Source organism: Staurois parvus, unplaced genomic scaffold, assembly GCF_062004578.1.
Source record: "Staurois parvus isolate SC_StPar_1 unplaced genomic scaffold, SC_StPar_1.0 ptg000199l, whole genome shotgun sequence".
In the NCBI taxonomy this organism is placed as follows: domain Eukaryota; kingdom Metazoa; phylum Chordata; class Amphibia; order Anura; family Ranidae; genus Staurois; species Staurois parvus.
The window spans coordinates 1987892-2010985 of record NW_028317995.1 but is presented as its reverse complement, the minus strand read 5'-3'; the positions used below and the strand labels follow the sequence as shown (position 1 = coordinate 2010985).

At 39.5% G+C, this 23094-nt stretch overlaps 1 protein-coding gene across 4 annotated transcripts in view; it reads left to right on the top strand.

Moving 5' to 3' along the window:
* The window catches only part of CDH24 (cadherin 24), a 119367-nt gene that overhangs the window by 79925 nt on the left and 16348 nt on the right, over nt 1-23094 (top strand). For all 4 annotated transcript variants that reach the window (XM_089678198.1, XM_089678199.1, XM_089678200.1 and 1 more), the window contains 7 exons: nt 3470-3764; nt 7075-7194; nt 11104-11271; nt 12819-13006; nt 14546-14799; nt 21406-21542; nt 22245-22366. In XM_089678198.1, the coding sequence (XP_089534324.1) occupies nt 3470-3764; nt 7075-7194; nt 11104-11271; nt 12819-13006; nt 14546-14799; nt 21406-21542; nt 22245-22366 (1284 nt within the window). The remainder of the gene's footprint in view (nt 1-3469; nt 3765-7074; nt 7195-11103; nt 11272-12818; nt 13007-14545; nt 14800-21405; nt 21543-22244; nt 22367-23094) is intronic.

Sequence of the window (23094 nt, the reverse complement as noted above, 5' to 3'; positions counted from 1 at the left end):
CATACAGGCATAAAGCTAAATACACCGTTGCTATATGTCTGAGTGCTGTGTTACGTGCTAGAGGATTGTTTTTTTGTCCACCTATTCCTGAATTTTACACAGTCCTGTCTGCCAAGGGAATTGGTCTGATCCTTCTCTCCTGCAGTTTCTCTTGAAGCTGAACTCCAGTAAAACAATTTGGGGCACTCAGCACCAGTCACATAATTTACCTCTAATAAAGCATATGCCATGTTCTGCTGGCTGCTGGTTCCTGTTAACATTCATTTGCCCCTTTTCCAATCACAGAATACCTTGCATTATGGGAGAAGAACACTAGGATTTTTGTGAATGGACAAGGAGAGAGGAATGGGGAGGGGCAATGGTACAAGTCCTTCACAGTCAGAGCCACTGTATCATCTGGCATTACGAGGGGGAGGATTTTTACAGTAGCCAGAAAAACTTAGGATATGCTTTATTAGAGGTAACCTCTGTACTCCCAAAAATGTTTTACTTTTAAATTTACAGGTCTCCTCTCCAACCCTTGCCTTGTGACTGTACAGTGAAGAGAGAAGCAGCACACTAATGTGCTCCTTTTTCTGCCACTCTCATCTCTCCTCCTATCTCCTAGATTGTAAGCTCTAACGAGCAGGGCCCTCTTTTCCTCTTTACCAAATTGTAATGTAACTGTAATGTCTACCTTCATTTTGTAAAGCGCTGCACAAACTGTTGGTGCTATATTAATCCTGTATAATAATAATAGCATGTTCTGTGGTATTCAGCACACCTCAATGGCTCCTTCTGCTGCTCTTTTAGTCTGAGCTCTGCTGTATAGACTTCAAGAGGCTTACCTACATTGCTAGCATTCAAAAATAATCATTTAATGATATATTAATATTCACTAAACTGCATTCATGTGTGCCTTTTATATCTGCCTGTGGTTCAACTTTAAACCCTAAGCCTAACTTAACCCTTACCTTAGCCTGTAACACAAAATTAATTCCTTGAAAATCTGTTCTCTTTGCTGAAAGTAGGAGGCCATCTTGTGCTGGGATTGATGCCAACACTGGTCAAAAAAAAAAAACAGGCAACACTGGTTTGTCAACAACAAAAGCAACTGATCTGCTTTAACTTTAACTGCTAACTGCAGGGTCTGTTTTCTTACTTGTCGTTTTTGTACAGAACACTGAGTAAAGCTGGCCATACACTAATTGAATTTTGGCCAGGTTCTGATGAACCGGCTGAAAAACGAGCATTGAGAGGTCCCCCCACTGTCTGACATCCTTTGATCTGGAAATCACCAGAGCTGGGTGGATAATTCTTGGCCAAGCAATGACTGCAGCCAATCAGCTGTAGTCACTGTTTGACAGTGCCCATCCCATTCTGACTACTGCTGTTTCCGGTTGACAGAGTACAAGAGCCTCACTCCTCTGTTTATGATGGATAGAGGAATCTGTTTTTTTGCGTACAGCCCGCAGACATAACAAAACAGTCTATTAGTGTATGGCTAGTTTTCCACAATGATAAAGTGATAGATAACGAGTTGAATCTTTATGTATTCCCTACATTACAGTGAATATAACAGAACTTGTTCATATGTTCTATGTTGGCGCAGGCTTTTCCAGGTACTTTAGCTTTCTCCTACAAGCCAAAGAACTACTGGTAGGTTAATTGGCTTCTGACTAAATAGGCACCAGGCTGTGTCTTTGTATGTTTGTGGAAGGAAAATTAGATTACAAGCTCCAGTTGGGCAGGCTTATATCTGAATGAAATTTGCAGCTTGTAAACGGTTCAGTAATAGTTTGGTAGGATACAGGAATAAAAGCTGTGATTGCAAAGAACAGTAAAATGTAAACAAGATACAATCATTAGGGAGTAGATCTGAATAAAACATAGGCCTTTATTTAATAATGCAATGTGCAAAGTGTAATAATCCATAGCAGCTAATCAAAAGAAATCTTATTTACTTGTATTTATTTTATTCATTTATATAGCACCAAAAGATTCTGCAACACTTCACAGAGAATGTTGAACCACCCGCTCTATTCCTTGCCCCCAAAGGAGTTTGCTATATGTTCCCAAACAGCTGTCACAAATGCTTTGTTTATCTACACGTTTGTGAAATTCCAATTTTTTTGCAACAAATTAACATTTTTTAGTTGTTGTTTCTCTTACCAGCTATAGGTTCTTGGTATATTTGTGTAGAGAGAAAAAAAGAATCTACTGCGTGCTGTGCATTGACTATTGTATTGTATACTTATAATTCTTAATTCAGATCATTTACTGTGTACTGTATAGGTAATATTAAATCATTCCTAAACTGCCAAGTTCTTACAAAGAGTCAATTTTAGATTTGAATTGAAACAAGGTATTGAGTTCTCAGGAAGCTGTAATTATTGTAAAGCAGATCTATAGTCAAACATTTGGCCCTATTTACCTTGACAATTTGAGCTGTTAGGGTAATAATAAATAGGACAAGGCATTCAAGTGATTCTATATTTTTAAAGATTAGGTATTAGTATTGCCGACTCCCCCCCTCCCCCTTTTACTTAACTGAGCCCTCACTCGATCCAGTGCTGTGACCATCTGAAGCAGCTTCCCCTGCTTTCACAGGCTTTGCTGAGGCGGCAGGAGCCTTTGGCTTCCTCTGCTGTCAGTCAAATCCTGTGATGAGGGATCATTGTCAGGGCCGAGTCACGCTGTCTGTGTCTGTGGACGCATGCAGCACGGCTTGGGATCGAGCCTACAAGTGTGCCGCAGGTGTTTATATGCAGCCTTCACTCTTTAACAGTTCAAATTACCCAATGTACACAAAATTTCTCTTCTCCAGAGAGGCAGGGGTTGGGAAACTGATGTCACATGCTGCACAGCATAGAGCAGGGAGGTGAATGTAATCTGAGACCTGAGTGTAGGGAAAAGACACACACACCCTCTACACAGGGAAGCATGCACAGCTGAGGCTGTCAATCGTCTACTGGGTTTCGGGCTGTCTCCGGGATTGTCTGGTGTCAGCATAGACTGTCAGAGGTGACTCATGCAAATAGACAGAAATCATACTAATTACTTTGGATTGAGGCAAGTACATACTATAGAAGGATGTGCTTTGTTCATTTTTTGTTTCAGGGGTTTACAACCACTTTAATACCAAGGGAATGGTTTTGTGCTCACTGTTGAATAGGATGACAGTTGAGGCAGAGATGTTGATTGGGTTAAGTTCATCTTTGAAAAGATCATGTAAAAAATGCCTTTGTTCATGTGACCAAGTGCCCAGGTATATCAGACCAGCTGTATTTTGTTACCAAGGTATATAATGCCTTGTCAGGGTGGGCAGGATATTTCTACTCCTAAAACTACTTTAAACTACTGCTAGCTGGGTTATGATTGGTTGATATGAATTATTGCACAACTATGTTATTTAATAGTTTGCTGCTAAAGCTTGCTGGGCTTATTACTCTGATAATAGCATTATGTAACTTGTATTATGGCTTCACAGCTTCACACAGATGTCGATCGAGGGGAAGGACGAGCCAAATATATCCTGACTGGAGAGGGAGCTGGTTCTGTGTTTGTTATTGATGATAAAACTGGCAACATCCATGTAACAAAGTCCTTGGATCGGGAAGAAAAGGAGGAATATATTCTACTGGCACAGGCTGTGGACAAGGTTACCCTTCGACCACTTGAGCCCCCCTCTCAGTTCATCATCAAGGTGCAAGACATTAATGACAACCCCCCTGTTTTCCTGCACCCTCCCTACCGGGCCTCTGTGCCAGAGATGTCCAACGTAGGTGAGGGGGGAACCTGAGGTTTTTGTTTTTAGACATGTATTAAGCAATAGAGATATTAAAGGCCAGAGATTTATGTCTTCACATAGCAGATGTGCCAGTGATAATTACTCATTCTATGAAAGTGACAGTTTGCTAGAGAGAAGGGGCAATGAATTCACACAACATTTAGTGCAGAACTGTTGATTTTAGATAACAGATAGAAGAGATCTGCAAACTGTGTTGACAACTAAAGTCCAATGAGGGAAGGAAGAGATGATTAAACCAAAACAGGACAAAACACATTTGTGCTTACATTCAATATAGATTACCGTAACTAAATAAAAGATTTTGTCTTTGGTACCCTGATATAGTAACACAAAGGGATCACTCAGGTTTACAGTTGCAAGAAAAAGTATGTGAACCCCTTGGGATTACGTGGAGTTTTGCATGAATTGGGCATTAAATGTGCTCTGAACGTCATCTAAGTCACAACAATAGAAGAACACAGTCTGCTGAACATAATACTACACAAACATTAGACGTTGCCATGGCTTAATTGCACATAACATGTAAACATTCACAGTGCAGGGAGGAAAAAGTATGTGAACCTTTGGACTTAATAACTGGTTGACCCTCCTTTGGCAGAAATAACCTCAACCAAACATTTCCTGTAGTTGCAGATCAGACCTGCACAACGATCTGGAGTAATTTTTGGACCACTCCTCTTCACAAAACTGTTTCAGTGTAGCAATATTCTTGGGATGTCTGGTGTGAATCACTCTCTTAAGGTCATGCCACAGCATTTGGGTTGAGGTCAGGACTCTGACTGGGCCACTCCAGAAGGCGTATTCTGTGCTGTTGCAGCCATTGTTTTGTTGAATTACTTGTATGCTTTGGGTCATTGTCCTGTTGCATCACCCATCCTCTGCAGAGCTTCAGTTGGCGGACAGATGGTCGTACGTTTTCCTGCAAAATGTCTTGATAAACTCTGGAATTCATTTTCCCATCAATGACAACATCCGTCCAGGCTCTGAGGCAGCAAAGCAGCCCCAAACCATGATGCTCCCTCTGCCATGTTTTACAGTGGGGATGAGGTTTTGATGTTGGTGTGCTGTGCCTTTTTTTCTCCACACATAGTGTTGTGTGTTCTTCCCAAACAACTCAATCTTGGTTTCATCTGTCCACAGTATATTTTGCCAGTAGTGCTGTGGAACATCCAGGTGGTCTTTTGCAAACTTCAAACGTGCTGCAATATTCTTTTTGGACAGCAATGGCTTCCTCCTTGGTGTCCTCCCATGTACTCCATTCTTGTTTAATGTTTTCCTTATTGTAGATGTATCAACAAAAATGTTAGCATGTGCCAGAGATTTCTGTAGGTCTTTAGCTGACACTCTGGGATTCTTCTTTACCTCATGCAGCATTCTGCGCTGTGCTCTTGCAGTCATTTTTACAGGACGACCACGCCTAGGGAGAGTAGCAACAGTGTTAAACTTTCTCCATTTGTAGACAGTCTGTCTTACCGTGGACACATGAACATCAAGGCTTTTGGAGATACTTTTGTAACCCTTTCCAGCTTCATGCGAGTCAACAATTCTTGATCGTAGGTCTTCTGAGAGCTCTTTTCTGCGAGGCATGGTTCACATCAGACAGTGCTTCTTGAAACCAGTAAACCCAAAACAGGTGTGTGTTTTTTAAGGGCAGAACAGCTGTCAGCAACATATCCAATATCATCACACTGATTGGAGTCAAGGTTGGCTCACTCCTGGCTCCAATTAGCTCTGGGAGAAGTCATTAAGCTAGGGCCTCACATACTTTTTCCTCCCTTCACTGTGAATGTTTACATGTTATGTGCAATTAAACCATGGCAACATCTAATGTTTGTGTAGTATTATGTTCAGCAGACCGTGTTCTTCTATTGTTGTGACTTAGATGACGTTCAGAGCACATTTTATGGCCAATTCATGCAAAACTCCACGTAATCCCAAGGGGTTCACATACTTTTTCTTGCAACTGTATTACAACTACTGTGGCCAAGATGTGAATGCTAAATTCCCATACCATTCATGAGGTTATAGAAGTGGTTGTACAATAACTAATTACAATGCCAGTTGCAGCTATTGTTTAAACATTTTCATTGTTGGGGATGCTCAATTCCACAAACATATCAGCATTGTATTTTGCAATTACAGCAAATCAGGTCTAAAGTTGGCCATGCCAGAATTTTGTAAAAAAAAAATTTTTTTGAAGCGTTCGTTCAATTTTCTAATGGTTAGTGAGGTCAAGTGGACATTTGTTTCAACTGCAGTGATGACAACATTCAAATGAGTAGGATGGAAAATGTATCTCTAACAACCCCATTTCTATCAGTGTAAAATGATTTTCCTTTGGGAAATTCCATTATTTTCAAAATTGAATATTAAAAGCAAACAAAACTTTGAAGTACTTTTGGCAACTCTCTGATGGCATTATCATTATCGAATGTACCAACAAGATTTTTTGTATGAACATTCATTCGAAAAGCTACCAGTGTACTTCCAGCCTATAATGATTCTGCCTTTAAATCTCTCTAAAGGTAAAATCTTTTTTGTTAGGTTAGAACCTCTAAAACATTTTTCTTGCTGTCTATTTCCACACTGAAGGGATTTGCGCTCTCTACTTGTCCTGGTTACTAATGTCACCAGAATAGAAACTGAGGGAAAATACAGCATTTTGAATTGCCACAGGTACAGGAATAGAGGGAAAACTTCCAAAGGGGACACTTCAATTTATAACAAATGACTTCTTTCTTGTCTTTAGCTGTACTTTAATAGTTAGATCTTTGATAGACGATATGGTATAAAGGAACACTCTGGCTAGATGTTGACATTTTCCCAATTCTTTTTTTTGTCTTTTTCTTTCATATACTGCTAAGTATACCAGTAGGGAATCACTCAACAGAACATATGATTACCAGTCATAGCAAAAAGGCAGATAAAAAAAGTTTACATGTTGCTTGTGGCAACCTAAGTTTCCATATTTCTGGAAACCACAGACTGCAATTTTTAAAGAGGAAGACAGTTGCCTAGTAATAACCAGACAAATGTCTGTTTCCATTTTAAAATTAGCAGGAGAAACCACTGAAAGTTTACTGACTACCATGGGTAAGGAAGACAAGTTTCTTTCTTCCAGTTTTTAAATCAATTCCAGTTACTATGGAGTAGTGGCATTGCAGGTATATGACATATACTATATATATCAGGAACAGCGTACTGATATTTGAATACTACTAGATGCATGTTTATGTGTTTAACTGATACTTGGTGATAAAAAATAATCAAACTGAATCTTATAGGGACCTCTGTGATCCAAGTGACAGCCAGTGATGCCGATGACCCAACATATGGCAACAGCGCTAGACTTGTATACACTGTGCTGGAAGGGCAGCCATACTTCTCTGTGGATCCACAAACAGGTAGCTTTCAGTGAATTTGCTTGTGTGACTAATATATAATTAATATTCTGGAGGTAACGATTCACCAAAGTGTTTGTCCACCAGTAAAACAATTTTCATATAGAAAACTCTTTACTATTTTTTTCAGAAATGTTCAGATTAGTGGAAGCTAGTATCTATTTATTAGCTTATGAATTCAAAAGCAGTATTCAGGTTTCCAAGCTTGTTCTTGCTTTTGTCTTTGCAAGCATGGCAACATCACACCAGGGTACACTTGAAAGGGACACGTTCATAGCGAAGAAGTCCATAGCATTACATCATATTAATCTGATATCCAGATCTCTTAAGCTATGGAAAAGTCTAATTAATAACATACTGCCTAATGAGGAGATGAAATTTAAAAACATAAGATGTTCAAATACATTTCAGAAAGTGAGGGGGAGGTGGTGTGATACCCCAGATACACTGGTATAAAATAATTACCATATGCCTAATTTATTATTCTTGCCAGGCGTATTACTCCTAACTTTTATGGCATTTAAGTATTTCCTAAATTTAATGGCTTGCTGAACAATTATTGTCCTTAGTTTATATCTTTTATAACAACTGAACTGGATTTACCATGCTGATGTAGCATAATAGGAAAATAAAACTGCACTGTGCTGTATGCATTTTTATGTTGTTTGTTTAAATACTGCATTCTACGCACAACTGAATTATATTCTGGTACAAGCATATTAATTATAAAATTAGATTTGATGGGGTTCGCCCAGCACTTCCTCTCAGGATTAGTCCTTTATATTATGTATTCGCTGGGAAAATCTTTTTAGATCAAATCTTGCTTGAATGAATCTTGGTAGTACAGTAGCAGCTATTTTTCATTTATGGACAGATCTTTGAGGGAATTAATCTTTGGGTGAATCTTGTTAATAGGAATCTCCTTTCATTCATTTGCCAACATGCTTTCCATGGTGCTGAACACAGTGTAGGCTGTGTAGTGCTTCAACATTAGGAGGGTTAAGGTAATATTAAGAAAAAAGAAAGGTTAAAAAAAATATTATGTGTTGGTTGGTGTTCACATAGCAAGAGAGCTGCAAGTGTGCAGCCACTCTGCTATGCTGATATCCATTCTGGGCACAGTTGTATGTGCTAAGTGTCATAGCCACAGTTTTAGGTGCTCAGTGACTTGGTAAATATTAGTTTAAAAGGGGGAAAAAAAAGGTTATTTCATTGTGGTGTCTTTTTTTTTTTTACCACTTTGGCTTTGCAAGCACTTGTAGACTAGTTCAATAGGGAGGGCTGACCACCTACTTGGGGGGGGGGGGCACATAGGTGGAACATGAGATTCCCATTTGCCAGTCTCCCCTCCTGGACCCCAATTTTTGCGAAGAACTCCCCTCAAAGCACACCCCCCCCCCATGTTGAAAGGCATATGGGCTGATATCAGCATATCTGGCAGTAGCTTCCTTGATGTTGAGATACACTATATTGCCAAAAGTATATGGACACCCCTCCAAATAATTGAATTCAGGTATTCCAATCACCTCCATGACCACAGGTGTATAAAATCAAGCACCTAGGCATGCAGACTGTTTCTACAAACATTTGTGAAAGAATGGGCCGCTGTTAGGAGCTCAGTGAATTCAAGCGTGGTACCATGATAGGTTGCCACCTGTGCAGTAAGTCTCTCAGTGAAATTTCCTTGCTACTAAATATTCCACAGTCAACTCCTAGTGGTATTATGGAAGCAACTGGGAATAACAGCAGCTCAGCCATGAAGTGGTAGGCCACATGAAATGACAGAGCGGCTGAAGTGCACAGTGCACAGAAGTCACCAACTGTCTGCAGATTCAATAGCAAAAGACCTCCAAACTTCATATGGCCTTCAGAGTAGCAGAACAATACATAGAGAGCTTCATGGAATGGGTTTCCATGGCCGAGCAACTACATCCAAGCCTTAAATCACCAAGTGCAATGCAAAGTGTCGGATGCAGTGGTGTAAAGCATGCCGCCACTGGACTCTAGAGCAGTGGAGACGTGTTCTCTGGAGTGACAAATCACGCTTCTCTGTCTGATAATCCAATGGACATGTCTTGGCTTGGCTGTTGCCAGCAGAACGGTACTTGCCTGACTGCATTGTGCCTAGTGTAAAGTTTGGTGGAGGGGGGATTATGGTGTGGGGTTGTTTTTCAGGGGTTGGGCTTGACCCCTTAGTTCCAGTTAATGGAACTCTTAAGGTATCAACATACCAAGACATTTTGGACAATTTCATGCTCCCAACTTTTTGGGAACAGTTTGGGGATGGCCCCTTCCTGTTCCAACATGACTGCGCACCAGTGCACAAATCAAGGTCCATAAAGACATGGATGAGCGAGTTTGGGGTGGAGGAACTTCACTGGCCTGCACAGAGTCTTGACCTCAACCTGATAGAACACCTTTGGGATGAATTAGAGCAGAGACTGTGAGCCAGGCCTTCTCGTGTGACATCAATGCCTGACCTCACAAATGCGCTTCTGGAAGAATGGTCAAACATTCCCATAGACACACTCCTAAACCTTGTGGACAGCCTTCCCAGAAGAGTTGAAGCTGTTATAGCTGCAAAGGGTGGGCCAACTCAATATTAAACCCTACGGACTAAGAGTGGGATGCCATTAAAGTTCATGTGCGTGTAAAGGCAGACCGACCAATACTTTTAGCAATATAGTGTACAAGACCAACATGCTTGTTAAGGTGGGCTCATTTATTTGAGGAAGGGGGAGAGGTCGTTTTTTAAAAACACAGGTTCAGCACTCTCCAGAATCACAGCTCCAAAGAAAAGAAGCATTTTCTATTTCACATTCCCTACTTCAAATCAGGGAACAGTTTAATTAACGTGCAAGGTGAAAGAAAGGGAATGTTGGGTGAAGGAATTTACAGTCACTGAATAATAAACAGGATGAATAGCACCGTAAAGCACTTTCCCATTAAAAAACATATTTTGGGTTTGATGCTATTTCTGATGGGTGAATATTATTTGAAAACTAGCAAAAACCAGTGTGATAATTGGAGGGAAGCAGCAAAATCTTGGTAAAGAAACTGCCTGACATTAGATAAATGTTGTTTGAATTTATTGCTGAATCCTTGTCAAATATACCCCTATATGTTACTATATGACAATATGTTATCAAATAAATTTACAATTCTGAGAAATTTTTTTTGAATAAATAAACCTGCTTTGTTCAATATGTTATTGCTGGCAACCATTGTTTTTCTTTTCTACCCTAAAGCCCAACTCCAGGCAAAACTTTTTTCTTAAATTGGACAGGAGGGATAGAAACCCTGTGTTAATTATATTGCAGTGTGCAGCGCTATAGCTTTCTATCGGGAAGGGATATTTATTTATTGGTTAATATTACTGTCTGTGACTTCCTGCGTTACTGACAACTGCTCCCCTCATTTCTTGTGTTGCTGTCACAGGCAGAGAGGTGAAATTTTCCCAGCAGGGTCACGTAATGCAGTAAAAACTTTATTTATTTATTTCAGGTACTTATATAGCGCCGTCAATTTACGCAGCGCTTTACATATATATTGTACATTCACATCAGTCCCATCAGTCCCTCAAGGGGCATACAATCTAAGGTCCCTAACTTACATTGATACATACACATACTAGGGACAATTTAGAGAGGAGCCAATTAACCTACCAGCATGTCTTTGGAGTGTGGTAGGAAACCCACGCAGGCACAGGGAGAACATGCAAACTCCAGGCAGGTGGTGCCATGGCTGGGATTTGAACCAATGACCCTAGTACTGCCAGGCGGAAGTGCTAACCATTTAGCCACTGTGCTGCCCTACAAAAGTATTTACTCTTCTACAGTCTTTAAAAAGGGTTTAGGTTGTTTAGTTTTTCAGACATTGTAATATCTGTTTAAATCATGCCTGTCTCTGCAGGTGTGATCCGCACTGCTATCCCAAACATGGACCGTGAGACCCAAGATGAATTCCTAGTTGTCATCCAGGCTAAGGATATGGGAGGCCATGTAGGAGGTCTCTCAGGCTCCACCACAGTTACAGTCACCTTAACAGATGTAAATGACAATCCACCCAAATTTCCTCAAAGTAAGGATATTAAACTTTTATGCCATCATGTATTTTCATGAACATTATTAATATTTATGTGAATTATGAATGTATAACTAGATGACACTAGATGCATGTCAACTGAAATACATAGGTTGTGATAGCACGCAAACCTTACTTCAAAAAAATGTTTTTACCTTGAGCTCCAGCTGTAGAACTTATCATATGTAATACCAAAACCTCTTATAGGCAGGGCATTTTTTTCCTTGTTTACATCCTGACTAGTCTGACTTAGCCAGTGGCTGAAGTAGCTCTGATTATGCCAATAAAAGGAATTAAAGCACTTTATCTTAAGCTTAGCTGCTGTGTTTGTGCTTTCTGTTGTAAATTCCAGCCCGTGAAGCTTTGCTATAGCAAACCAGTCTGGGAATTCTCTCCTAATTCTATTTAATTTATAAAGATACATATACAAGTGAAAGTTATATACTTAAGAAATATGACGCCTGTGGGCTTGGACTGGCCATATGGAAAGTCTAACAAATATAAATATTGCTATCTGCTGTTGACTACTCAGCCCTAAAAAGGTTCTGTCTTATTCAGCCAAGTATTCTTCAATTCATTACTATGCCGTGCTTGGCTCACAATAAGTAAGGGGTTAAAATTAAACTCAATTTATACCATTTTGCTGTAGTGGCCGTTAGTGGTACTTATCAGAAGTCTCCTGTGATAGTCTAATTTTTGGACCCTTCAGTTCAACTACTGGTCAAGTAAAAAATACTTATTCACTAACAGATAGATAAAAGAGAGCTATTTCCAAGTCTTTTTGACAGGAGGAGAGATAACAGCACCCACCTAAGTCATATCTATTATAAATATACCCCAAAGTCCCTTGTGCAACCGTACAGTCTGCTGCTAGTGGTCTTGAAGAAATTCAAGTTTACAATCCAAACGCACACGTTCCTGTGTAAAAAATGGCTGTGTGTATAAGTGGGTGCTGCAGAGACCGTCGGCTGGAACTGAACAGAATCAGCAAGGGAGAATGTCACCAGCACACCGAGGATCACCAATATGGTTCTAAAAGTTTTAATAAATGATCACAGAGTTACAGCAAGGCAACATTTCGGAGTCTCGCAGGACCCCTTCATCAGGCATGTGACCTGCCTGATGAAGGGTCCTGCGAGACTCTGAAACATTGCCTTGCTGTAACTATGTGATCATTCATTAAAAATTTTGGACCCATAATGGTGATCCTCGGTGTGCTGGTGACATTCTCCCTTGAAGAAATTCAGCCACACTCTAACGTGGGTTGACATTCTTCAATCCTTTGGCTGACTTCTATACCTAGTCTAGCATAAGGTTACATTTCAAGAACTGTGTCAAGAACATCCTAAATATGCTGGATGCTACATTTTATAGAGGCACTGAAAATGATCGTTTTGAAATGGCTAGCTTCTTATTGACATCATTAATCTCTTTGAAATGCTTTGAAATATACTGGGCTACCAGATAATTAAATAGGCATTAGAAACAATAATCATTAAAATTAGGGACAGAGGCATCAAAAGATTCAATCTATTTTTTTACAGGCCTGTACCAGTTCACTGTGTTAGAGGACACTGTTCCTGGCTCTCTGATTGGCCGACTTAGAGCACATGACCCAGATATTGGAGAAAATGCCGAAATGTCATATAGTATTTTAGATGGTGATGCTGGAGACACCTTTAGTGTAATGGTAGATGCTGTTGGTCAAGATGGCATTCTCAGAGTACAAAAGGTAAGATTAACACCCCATATATGCAGTTTTTTCTTCATAATATTTCATGATGAGCACACCTGTTGAGTAAATCAGGATGTAGATTTTTTTTTTTCTTTTTAAATGTCCATTTTAAGTACAAAGAAAACACAAACATTTCCACCTTCCATCCTGAGCTCCCCTGGCCAATTAAGCAAATGGTGATAGTTCAAACTCACCTTAAGTCAGCGATCACACCGCTGCAATTTAAAATCGCACGATTTTTGTGCAATTTCAGGTGCAGTTTCTGAAGACTTTATTGCTACTTGTGAAGATTTTCAATGATTTCTTGCAATTTGCTGTGTGATTTCCATTATATTCTATGTATGTGAAATTGGAACAAAACTGCAGAAAAAGTAATGCAAGAACTATTTTATTTTCTATTTTTTTGCTGCAGCAAATTGCAAATGTTAAGACACCGACATTCACATTCATTAGATGCGATTTCAGTTCCCAAATAGCACCGGTATGACCGGGCACTAAAGCAGTGTTAATAAACAAAAATAAAAATTCATTATATTGCAACTTAGTGATCCTAAAATGTGATAGCTACATTCGTTTTATTTTCTTCTACGTTTTTTCCTTTATTTTGAACTAGTGTTTTGGCCAATAACACACTTTCTGTCTTAGGGGGTCTACATTCTGGACAGAAGTGCAACAGAGATACCTGTGGACAGTAGCATTGTCATTCCAGAGAAAGGGTAGTGTTAAATGCATTAGAAGATTTAGATCAGTGGTTCTCAACCTGTGGGTCGCGACCCTTTTGGGGGTCGAATGACCCTTTTACAGGGGTCCCCTAAGACCATCAGAAAACACATATTTCCGATGTGTAAAGAGCAGCTACTGTGTAGAAAGCAGCTGCTATGTTGAAAGCAGCTACTCTGTTAAAAGCAGCTACTGTGTTGAAAGCAGCAGTATTGGAGGTAAAACGACACTCATGAATTATAATTACTGGGTAAATAATTTTATGGTTGGGGGTCACCACAACATGAGGAACTGTATTAAAGGGTCGCGGCATTAGGAAGGTTGAGAACCACTGATTTAGATGGACTTGACTAACAAATTAAACCCAACCTCTTGGTAACACTTTTTAAGCAGTTACTGCAACAGTTTTGTTGTTTTTGGTATAAAGGTTTCAAACAAATAAATAAAAGGTGACCATTGTAAGCACCTCAGTTAATGTTAAAAGGTTTGTCTCATTCATCTAACTGCTACTTTTGCTGGACAGCTTGGCCTGCTAAAGAAAGTTGAAAAATAATAGATTTACTGGCATGACCATCAGGTGAAAATAAAGGAAAAAAGAACTAAAATGGAAAACAAATGCAGATACCACATCTAAGGATAAATACATTTTTGTTTTGGGGTTTAATACAGCCCTAATCTACAGCACTAAAGGGACTGTAGACTAACCGATACCATACAAAAGTGTGTTCTACACTATCCAACCTGCATCCTCAACTATTCTCTTTTTTATGCAGTCCCTTCCCTTTTTTTCTCTTTTTTCATTTTTCATTTTTCCAGCCTCTAGATTTTGAGTCACGCCGGTCCTTCACATTCCGTGTGGAAGTGATGAATACTGTCATTGATCCCCAATACATTCGCCGTGGACCTTTTAAGGATGTCACAACAGTGAGAATAACAGTTGGAGATGTGAACGAGCCACCATATTTCTCCCAGGACCCGTATATTTTAAGTGTTCAAGAAAACCTCCCTCCTGGTACTCTTGTGGGGGTGGTTGAAGCTAGAGACCCTGATTTACAAAGCAGCTCTCTAAGGTAAATTATATTACTGGCAATGTTCAAAGTACATTAGCAGATATGAAGCTTTTAGATATTTTTTTATAAATATACATGTAAGCCTTATAGATAACGTTTGTAGCAATCCATGAAGGCTAATGACTTTGTGACTACATCATTCTGTACAAATAATGAATGTCAGTACCAAACTTGTTCATAGCAGTTGAAAAAATTGAACTAGCATCCATTTAGGTTAATACCTGAAGTATATTGTTTACGTCCCTGGGGTTCATATTTCAGTGTTGTAAAAAGCAATTGATAATTCAATTTATTAAAATATATGTCATAAAAAAGACATGCAGTGTCATTAAAAAACAAGCAATATACAGTCATGGCCACTAATATTGGCACCCCTGCATTTCTGTCACATAATGCACCACTTTGCCCAGAAAATTGTTGCAATTACAAACGTTTAGGCATATTTATGTTTATTTCTTTTGTTTGTATTGGTATGACAAAAAAGGTGGAGAAGCAAAAAGCTATATCTGACACATTCCACGCAAACCCCCAAAATTATTGGCAGCTTCAATTTAATATCTGGTAGCACACCCCGTTGAAAAAATAACTTAAATCAATTACTTCCTGTAACCATCAATGAGTTTACACCTCTCTACTGGAATTTTGGAGCACTCTTCTTTCGCCAACTGCTCCAGGTCTCTCAGATTGGAAGGGTTCCTTTTCCCAACTGCTGTTTTGAGATCTCTCCACAGGTGCTCTATGGGATTGAGATCTGGACTCATTGCTGGCCAGTTCAGTACTCTCCAGTGCTTTGTCTGAAACCATTTCTAGGTGCTTTGGGTCATTGTCCTGTTGTAATCCCCATGACCTCTGATAGACACCCAACTTTATGTAAGTAGTCTTTACATTTCATAATGCCATGCACATGGTGAAGACATCCAGTGCCTGAAGCAGCAAAGCAACCCCAAAACATCAGTGAATCTCCACTATATTTGACTGTAGGATGTGTATACTTTTCTTTAAAGGCCTCATTTCTTTTTCTGGTAAACCCAATGATGGGTTTACCAAAAAGCTGTAATTTTGTTTCGTCTGTTCACAACACATTCTCCCAAAAGGATTTTAGCTTCCTCAGGTAAGTTTTGGCAAACTCCAATCTGTCATATTTATGTTTCTGTGTCAGCAGTGGGGTCCTCCTGGGTCTCCTACCATAGTGCCCCTTTTCATTCAGATGGCAATGTATACTGCGAGCTGACACAGTTGTACCCTGTACCTGAATGTCAGCTTGAATTTGTCTGGAAGTAGAACAAGGTTCTTTATCCACCATTTGAACCATCCTTCGTTGCAATCTTTAATCAATTTTGCTCTTTGTCCACATCCTTGTATATTAGCTACAGTGCCATTGGCTGTAAACTTCTTGACAATGCTGCACACAGTGGACACAGGAACATTAAAATCTCTGGAGAAGGACTTGTAACCTTGAGATTGTCCCACAAATTGTTCCACAATTTTTGTTCTCAAATCCTCAAATCCAATTCTTTGCTGCTCTTTCTCTTCTCTATGCTCCATTTGGCACACAGAGACATATAACAGGAAGGCCGGTGTGATTTCTATATTATCAGCACGTGTTAATTGATACAGGTGAGCTTGATTACAAATTACAGGAGCATCACAAACTTGGAATGCAATTATTTCCTACAATTTTGAGAAGCTACCAATAAGTTTGTCCAGTCAATTTATGGGGTTTTTCATGGAATTTGTCAGATTTGGCTTTTGGTTTACTTTTTTGTGTCATACCAATACAAACAAAAGAAATAAACATGAGAATGCCTAAACATTTGTAATTGCAACAATTTTCTGGGTTAATTGGTGCATTATTATTATAATACAGGATTTATATAGCGCCAACAGTTTGCTCAGCGCTTTACAATATAAATGGAGACAATACAGCAACTATCAGTTCAATGCAAAAGGGTTAGGAGGGTCCTGCTCCTTGGATCTTACAGTCTAAGAGGGAGGGGCTAATGGTACACAAGGTGATAACTGTGGGGGATGAACTGATGGGAGAAATAGAAGATTTGGTTATTAGCTGAAGACAAGATAGGCTTCCCTGAAGGGATAGGTTTTCAGAGATTGCCTAAAAGTGAGCAGAGTAGGCAATAGTTGAATAGATTGTGGTAGAGAGTTCCAGAGCATGAGGGAGGCACTGGAGAAGTCATGTAGACAGGCATGGCAGGAGGAGACAAGGGATCTAGAGAGCAGGAGGTCGTGGGAGGAGTGGAGAGAACAGTTTAGGTGATATTTGGAGACAAGATTTGTGATGTAATTGGGGGCAGAGTTATAAATGGCTTCATATGTTATTGTTAATGTTTTGAATTTTATTCTTTGGGCAATGGGAAGCCAGTGGAGGGATTGGCAGAGAATCCCTGCATTATCTGAAAGAAATGCAGGGGTGCCAATATTTTTGGCCATGACTGTACTTCTACAGGCCAAGGTTTTTCTCATGTTTTGACTGATTGAACTTAGGCTCTTTATAGTTATCCAGTGCTTGGACAAAGCATTGGTTCACTTTATTGGCCATACCACCAGCTGCACATACTGTACATACCTATATTTTCCTCACCTACAGCTCTGTTTGACTACTGGAACCAAAGAGAAGAAACCCTGTGTAAGCTTACCTTTGAACTTGGCGTGATTACTAGATTAGACTACTAGAGTTGATTTAAAGAGACCTTGTCACCAATTTAAAAAACTGCAAGGGGGAGCACAGAAAAGGGTATTTTAAATGCATACCTGTGTAGTGCTTTTTCTTTCTATTGTTGTATTTATTTACTTTCAGTGTGCTAGGGAATTTGACTACTCCAGGAAAACTCTATACCCTATCAAAACCACAATTCCCCCTTTATTCATGCACATTCTAACCTTTCTCTTCTGCCTGTGCTGGCCTAATTCCTCTACCCCTCCCCTCACATCCCTACATTATCTTTTATGCAGGGGGGGGATACTATAGTGTGTCACTTGAGTGACAGCTCTGAATCTGATGAGCCTGCTGACATCACATCCAATATGGCGGTGCTCAATAGTAGTCATAGAGCTTTTGGATGTCTTCACAAGGCTTTTGCAGGTAAATTAAAAAAATAAAATAATTTAATTGCACATATAATTGTATGGGTAGATTTTTGTTGAAATGAATGATCTGGTGACAGGGTCTCTTTAGTCATACTTTGCATCTGCAGCACCTTGCAGATTTTAACCTGAGCTGAAATTGTGCACCTATAATACTGGACTAATATGTGTTCAGTGATACTAAAATCTGATTATTTACGCTGCCTTACAGTCAACTTACATTAGAGACTTTACTTTGACTGATGTGAGAACTGAGTATTCTATACACAGAAGGGCTGGCTTCTGCTTCAGCTTATGAAAAAGCTCTGACATAATCGGATCATTCAGTCCTCTTTGGTTCAGTATACCGTATGCAGAATTGAAGGAGGGGGACCACCAAAGGGAAAGTGCTTAAATTAAATCACACAAACCAGTATTTTGTGCCATAGCAACAATATATCTGTGTCGCTTGAAATATAAAAATATAATAATGTGCCAATCTATAAACAGCCTTAAACCTATGACTAGTGGTTTTAGGCTATTGAGAAGATTTCAAATTTAAAGACTCCTTCAATGATGATACACATTTTTGTAGTCTAGGAACACTTGTTTGAAATGATTTCTACCTAATGATATATTTGTTATCATAAGCGATGCTGAACAGTGAGCGTGGATATGGCTAGAACCAATACCTGGCCTGTTTTTAAAGCCTAAGGCCTGCTTTACACTAGAGGGATTTCAGATGAATCTTGAGTCACACAGAATCTCACTACAAGGAAAATCACATTTCAATAGTGTCCGTTCACATCAATGCAACTCAGCACAAGTGATTTTTTAAAAGGCTCCTGTACTATTTTGGTGTGATTCCAGTGCAAGTTATGGCCCCATAAAATATACAAACTTTATCAAAGTTGCATCCATGTAGCAATACATGATCACACTGAAAGTCGAATCAAAATTGTAACGCAGCAGTGTGAACCTAGCCTAACGCCAGGTTTTGTGTTTTTAAATAGTTGTATTATTATTATTGTTTGAAGTAGCAAAAGGAAGAAACAAAATGACTGTTGCACTTGGATTTTTTTGCATGATATACAGTATGTTTCTTATTTTGATTTCTGCTTTGTATGGCATGAAGGAAATGTTATTATGAGCGTAGTGCCGCTAAGTCCCTTTACAGCTGTTGGAACAGAGCAATGCATACTGCATATGGCTGATGTTACATACAGTTCATACAACTCTGATAGTGGGTGCAGCCATTACAATCTGAAGTATTTAATTTATGCCCAAAGGTTCAATTACCAAGGTATAACTAGTTTGCTTACCATGATGACAGTTACTTTTAGCGCCTGTAAAATAACAGTTTTAATAATTAACAATGAAAAAACAAAATTAAAAAAGAATACTTAGATTCCTTTAAATGCCCAGTTGTGACTTGTTCTCTTTAAAGTACAGTGGGGATCGAAAGTTTGGGCACCCCAGCTAAAAATTTGTATTAATGTGCATAAAGAAGCAAAGGAAAGATGGAAAAATCTCAAAAAGGCATCAAATTACAGATTAGACATTCTTATAATATGTCAACAAAAGTTAGATTTTATTTCCATCATTTACACTTTCAAAATAACAGAAAACAAAAAAATGGCGTCTGCAAAAGTTTGGGCACCCTGCAGAATTTATAGCATGCACTGCCCCCTTTGCAAAGCTGAGACCTGCCAGTGTCATGGATTGTTCTCAATCATCGTCTGGGAAGACCAGGTTATGTCAATCTCAAAGGTTTTAAATGCCCAGATTCATCTGACCTTGCCCCAACAATCAGCACCATGGGTCTTCTAAGCAGTTGTCTAGAAAACTGAAACTGAAAATAGTTGACGCTCACAAAGCTGGAGAAGGCTTTAAGAAGATAGCAAAGCGTTTTCAGATGTCAATATCCTCTGTTCGGAATGTAATTAAGAAATGGTAGTCATCAGGAACAGTGGAAGTTAAAGCAAGATCTGGAAGACCAAGAAAAATATCAGACAGAACAGCTCGCAGGATTGTGAGAAAAACAATTCAAAACCCACGTTTGACTGCACGATCCCTCCAGAAAGATCTGGCAGACACTGGAGTTGTGGTACACTATTCCACTATAAAGAGATACTTGTACAAATATGGTCTTCATGGAAGAGTCATCAGAAGAAAACCTCTTCTACGCCCTCACCACAAAAATCATCGTTTGAACTTTGCAAATGAACATATAGACAAGCCTGATACATTTTGGAAACAAGTTCTGTGGACCGATGAGGTTAAAATTGAACTTTTTGGCCGGAATGAGCAAAGGTATGTTTGGAGAAGAAGGGGCACAGAATTTAATGAAAAGAACCTCTGTCCAACTGTTAAGCATGGGGTTGGATCAATCATGCTTTGGTGTTGTGTTGCAGCCAGTGGCACAGGGAACATCTCACGAGCAGAAGGAAAAATGGATTCAATAAAATTTCAGCAAATTTTGGATGGTAACTTGATGCCATCTGTGAAAAAGCTGAAGTTAAAGAGAGGATGGCTTCTACAAATGGATAATGATACTAAACACACCTCGAAATTCACGGGGGATTACTTCAAGAGGCGTAAACTGAAGGTTTTGCCATGGCCTTCACAATCTCCTGGCCTCAACATAATTGAAAATCTATGGATAGACCTTAAAAGAGCAGTGAGTGACAGACAGCCCAGAAATCTCAAAGAACTGGAAGACTTTTGTAAAGAAGAATGGGCAAAGATACCTCAAACAAGAATTGAATGACTCTTGGCTGGCTACAAAAGCGTTTACAAGCTGTGATACTTGCCAAAGGGGGCAGTACAAGATATTAACTCTGCAGGGTGCCTAAACTTTTGCAGATGCCCTTTTTTTGTTTTCTGTTATTTTGAAAGTGTAAATGATGGAAATAAAATCTAACTTTTGTTGACATATTATAAGAATGTCTAATCTGTAATTTGATGCCTTTTGGAGATTTTTCCATCTTTCCTTGGCTTCTTTATGCACATTAATACAAATTTTTAGCTGGGGTGCCCAAACTTTCGATCCCCACTGTATAACAACTTTTTTTCATTTTGTTAATTTGTCTCATGGGGAGATTTCCCTTTAATTTCCATCACAAAGCCAAAACAGGAAGTGACAGGAAATCTCTCCAAAGTGAGGATCCATGCCTCTCACCAGAACTAGTGCTCCCATTGGAAAATTCCCCCTCCATTCCTCTTCTTGGGACAACCCAAAATTTGTGATTTTCTTTCATTTTTACTTTCAGAGATAATGGTAAAAATGAAAAATAGAAAGGGTGAATCTCTATTACAGGAGCACAGACAGCAATAAACACATGACTGATGTCCTAATACCTCTCCACTCTATCCAAAATGTAAAAAAAGCTTTGCCCTTTGTTATAATTTGAACAACATAGAAACGTGTCCCATTTGACATCAGGCAACACTGTTTCCAATTAAAAAAAACATTCTAAATCCTTCTTTAATAGATCTCTTCTCGATGCTTTATTTTCCTCACAGTTACTCCATCGATCCCCTCTCTGACCCTGAGGCTCTTTTTTCTATTGACCCTGAAGATGGAACAATTGGAACAAGTACTTTCTTGGACCGAGAGATCAAGAAAGAGCACAGTATTACTATAATGGCTACTGAGAACGGTGAGTGAGACCATTTATTAAATAATCTAGTTTTAGATTCTTTATCAGATAGGCAACCCATAGTTTTGGGACTTAATTCTGTTAATTTGTCCAATTTGCAAACAAGGCAGACATCTGATGGCAATAGCCATGTACAGTAAATGGTTGGCTAGCCAGTTGTATTATACAGTTAAGTCTTCGCTACCTGGCTATATTTGCAAGTGATGCAACCAGTCAGAGTATTGATAGTTATAATCAGGAAAGGTATGGGCATATAACTGCTTCTAGATATTTGCAACCAATTAAGGGTCATGCCTCTTTCCCTACAGAAAAAAGGAACATTCCTTTCCATATGGATGTGTCAGTAGGAAACTTCTCCTAAGGCTTGGAGAAAGGTTGAGGTAGTTCTTGCATTTCTGTGAATAAAGTATGAGAAAGTCAGGCAGGACTCTATCTGCTAGTCAGCCCTAGTTGATCTGTTCCCTGTGAGAGAAATTCTCTACTGTAGCTAAATTAGAAAAAGTATCAAGCTTCATAGGAATATATTGTTGTACCACACTTCAAACTCACAAACTGACGCATTTCTCTTTTTGTGTTGTTTTGTGTTTTCATATATCGTGTTGTTTTATATGTTTCTGTTGTGTGTTTTGTTTTGTCTTGGTGTTTTTTTTTCTTTTTCGTTGTGTCTCTTTGTTGTGTCTCTGTGTTGTGTTGTTGTTTCAGACAGCCCCTCCCAGGTGTCACAAGTTGGCGTTGTGATCCAGGTGTTAGACATCAATGACAATCCTCCAACACTTGCGGAACTATATAAACCACATGTATGTGATAATGCACAACCTGGGCAGGTATGTTCAGCTTGTAAAAAAAAGAGAAATGTATATTAAGGAAAAAGAGTAGTGGAAAGGTCGGGAGTTAGTGGGATGGGCTCCCAATTATGTTATCACTGTGAGAGCTCATTCCACTGACTCCTGATTTTAAATTGTGACCGGGTACTGTCCATGACAGCTTGGGTATGCTGAGGCTAGCGAGTGAACGTGCTTCCTTCAGAAATCAGTTTGGTGAAATTTAAATAGTTTGTTTGGACCAAGCAATTTACTTCACTAGGAGATGAAGCATTCTCAGCCAATCACAGGACTTTTTGTGTTTTCTGAATGAATACAAAGCTTCTCCTGATTGGCTGAGGACAGATGACGTCATGATCTCCACCTCAGCTGATTAGAATTCATAGAGTACAAAGTTTCCTGTGAATGGGTGAGCAGCGCTCAGCACAAATCGATTTTGTTGAGAGAGCAGGGAGGGGAGTTCCTGTCCTGCTGGTTGAACTACATACCAGGGGCGGACTGACAACTCATGGGGCCCCCGGGCAATAGGGGATCATGGGGCCCCTGTGTCCTTGCCCAAACTCAAAAAAGCCTATGGAAAAGGTACCGGGGCATCTCATGGGGCCCCCTACTGACCCCGGGCCCTTGGGCAGTGCCCGAGTTTTCAAATGGTCAGTCCGCCCCTGCCACATACAGATCATACAGTGCACATAGCCGCTGCATCTCATGATGAAGTTAATAGTTCTATTGAA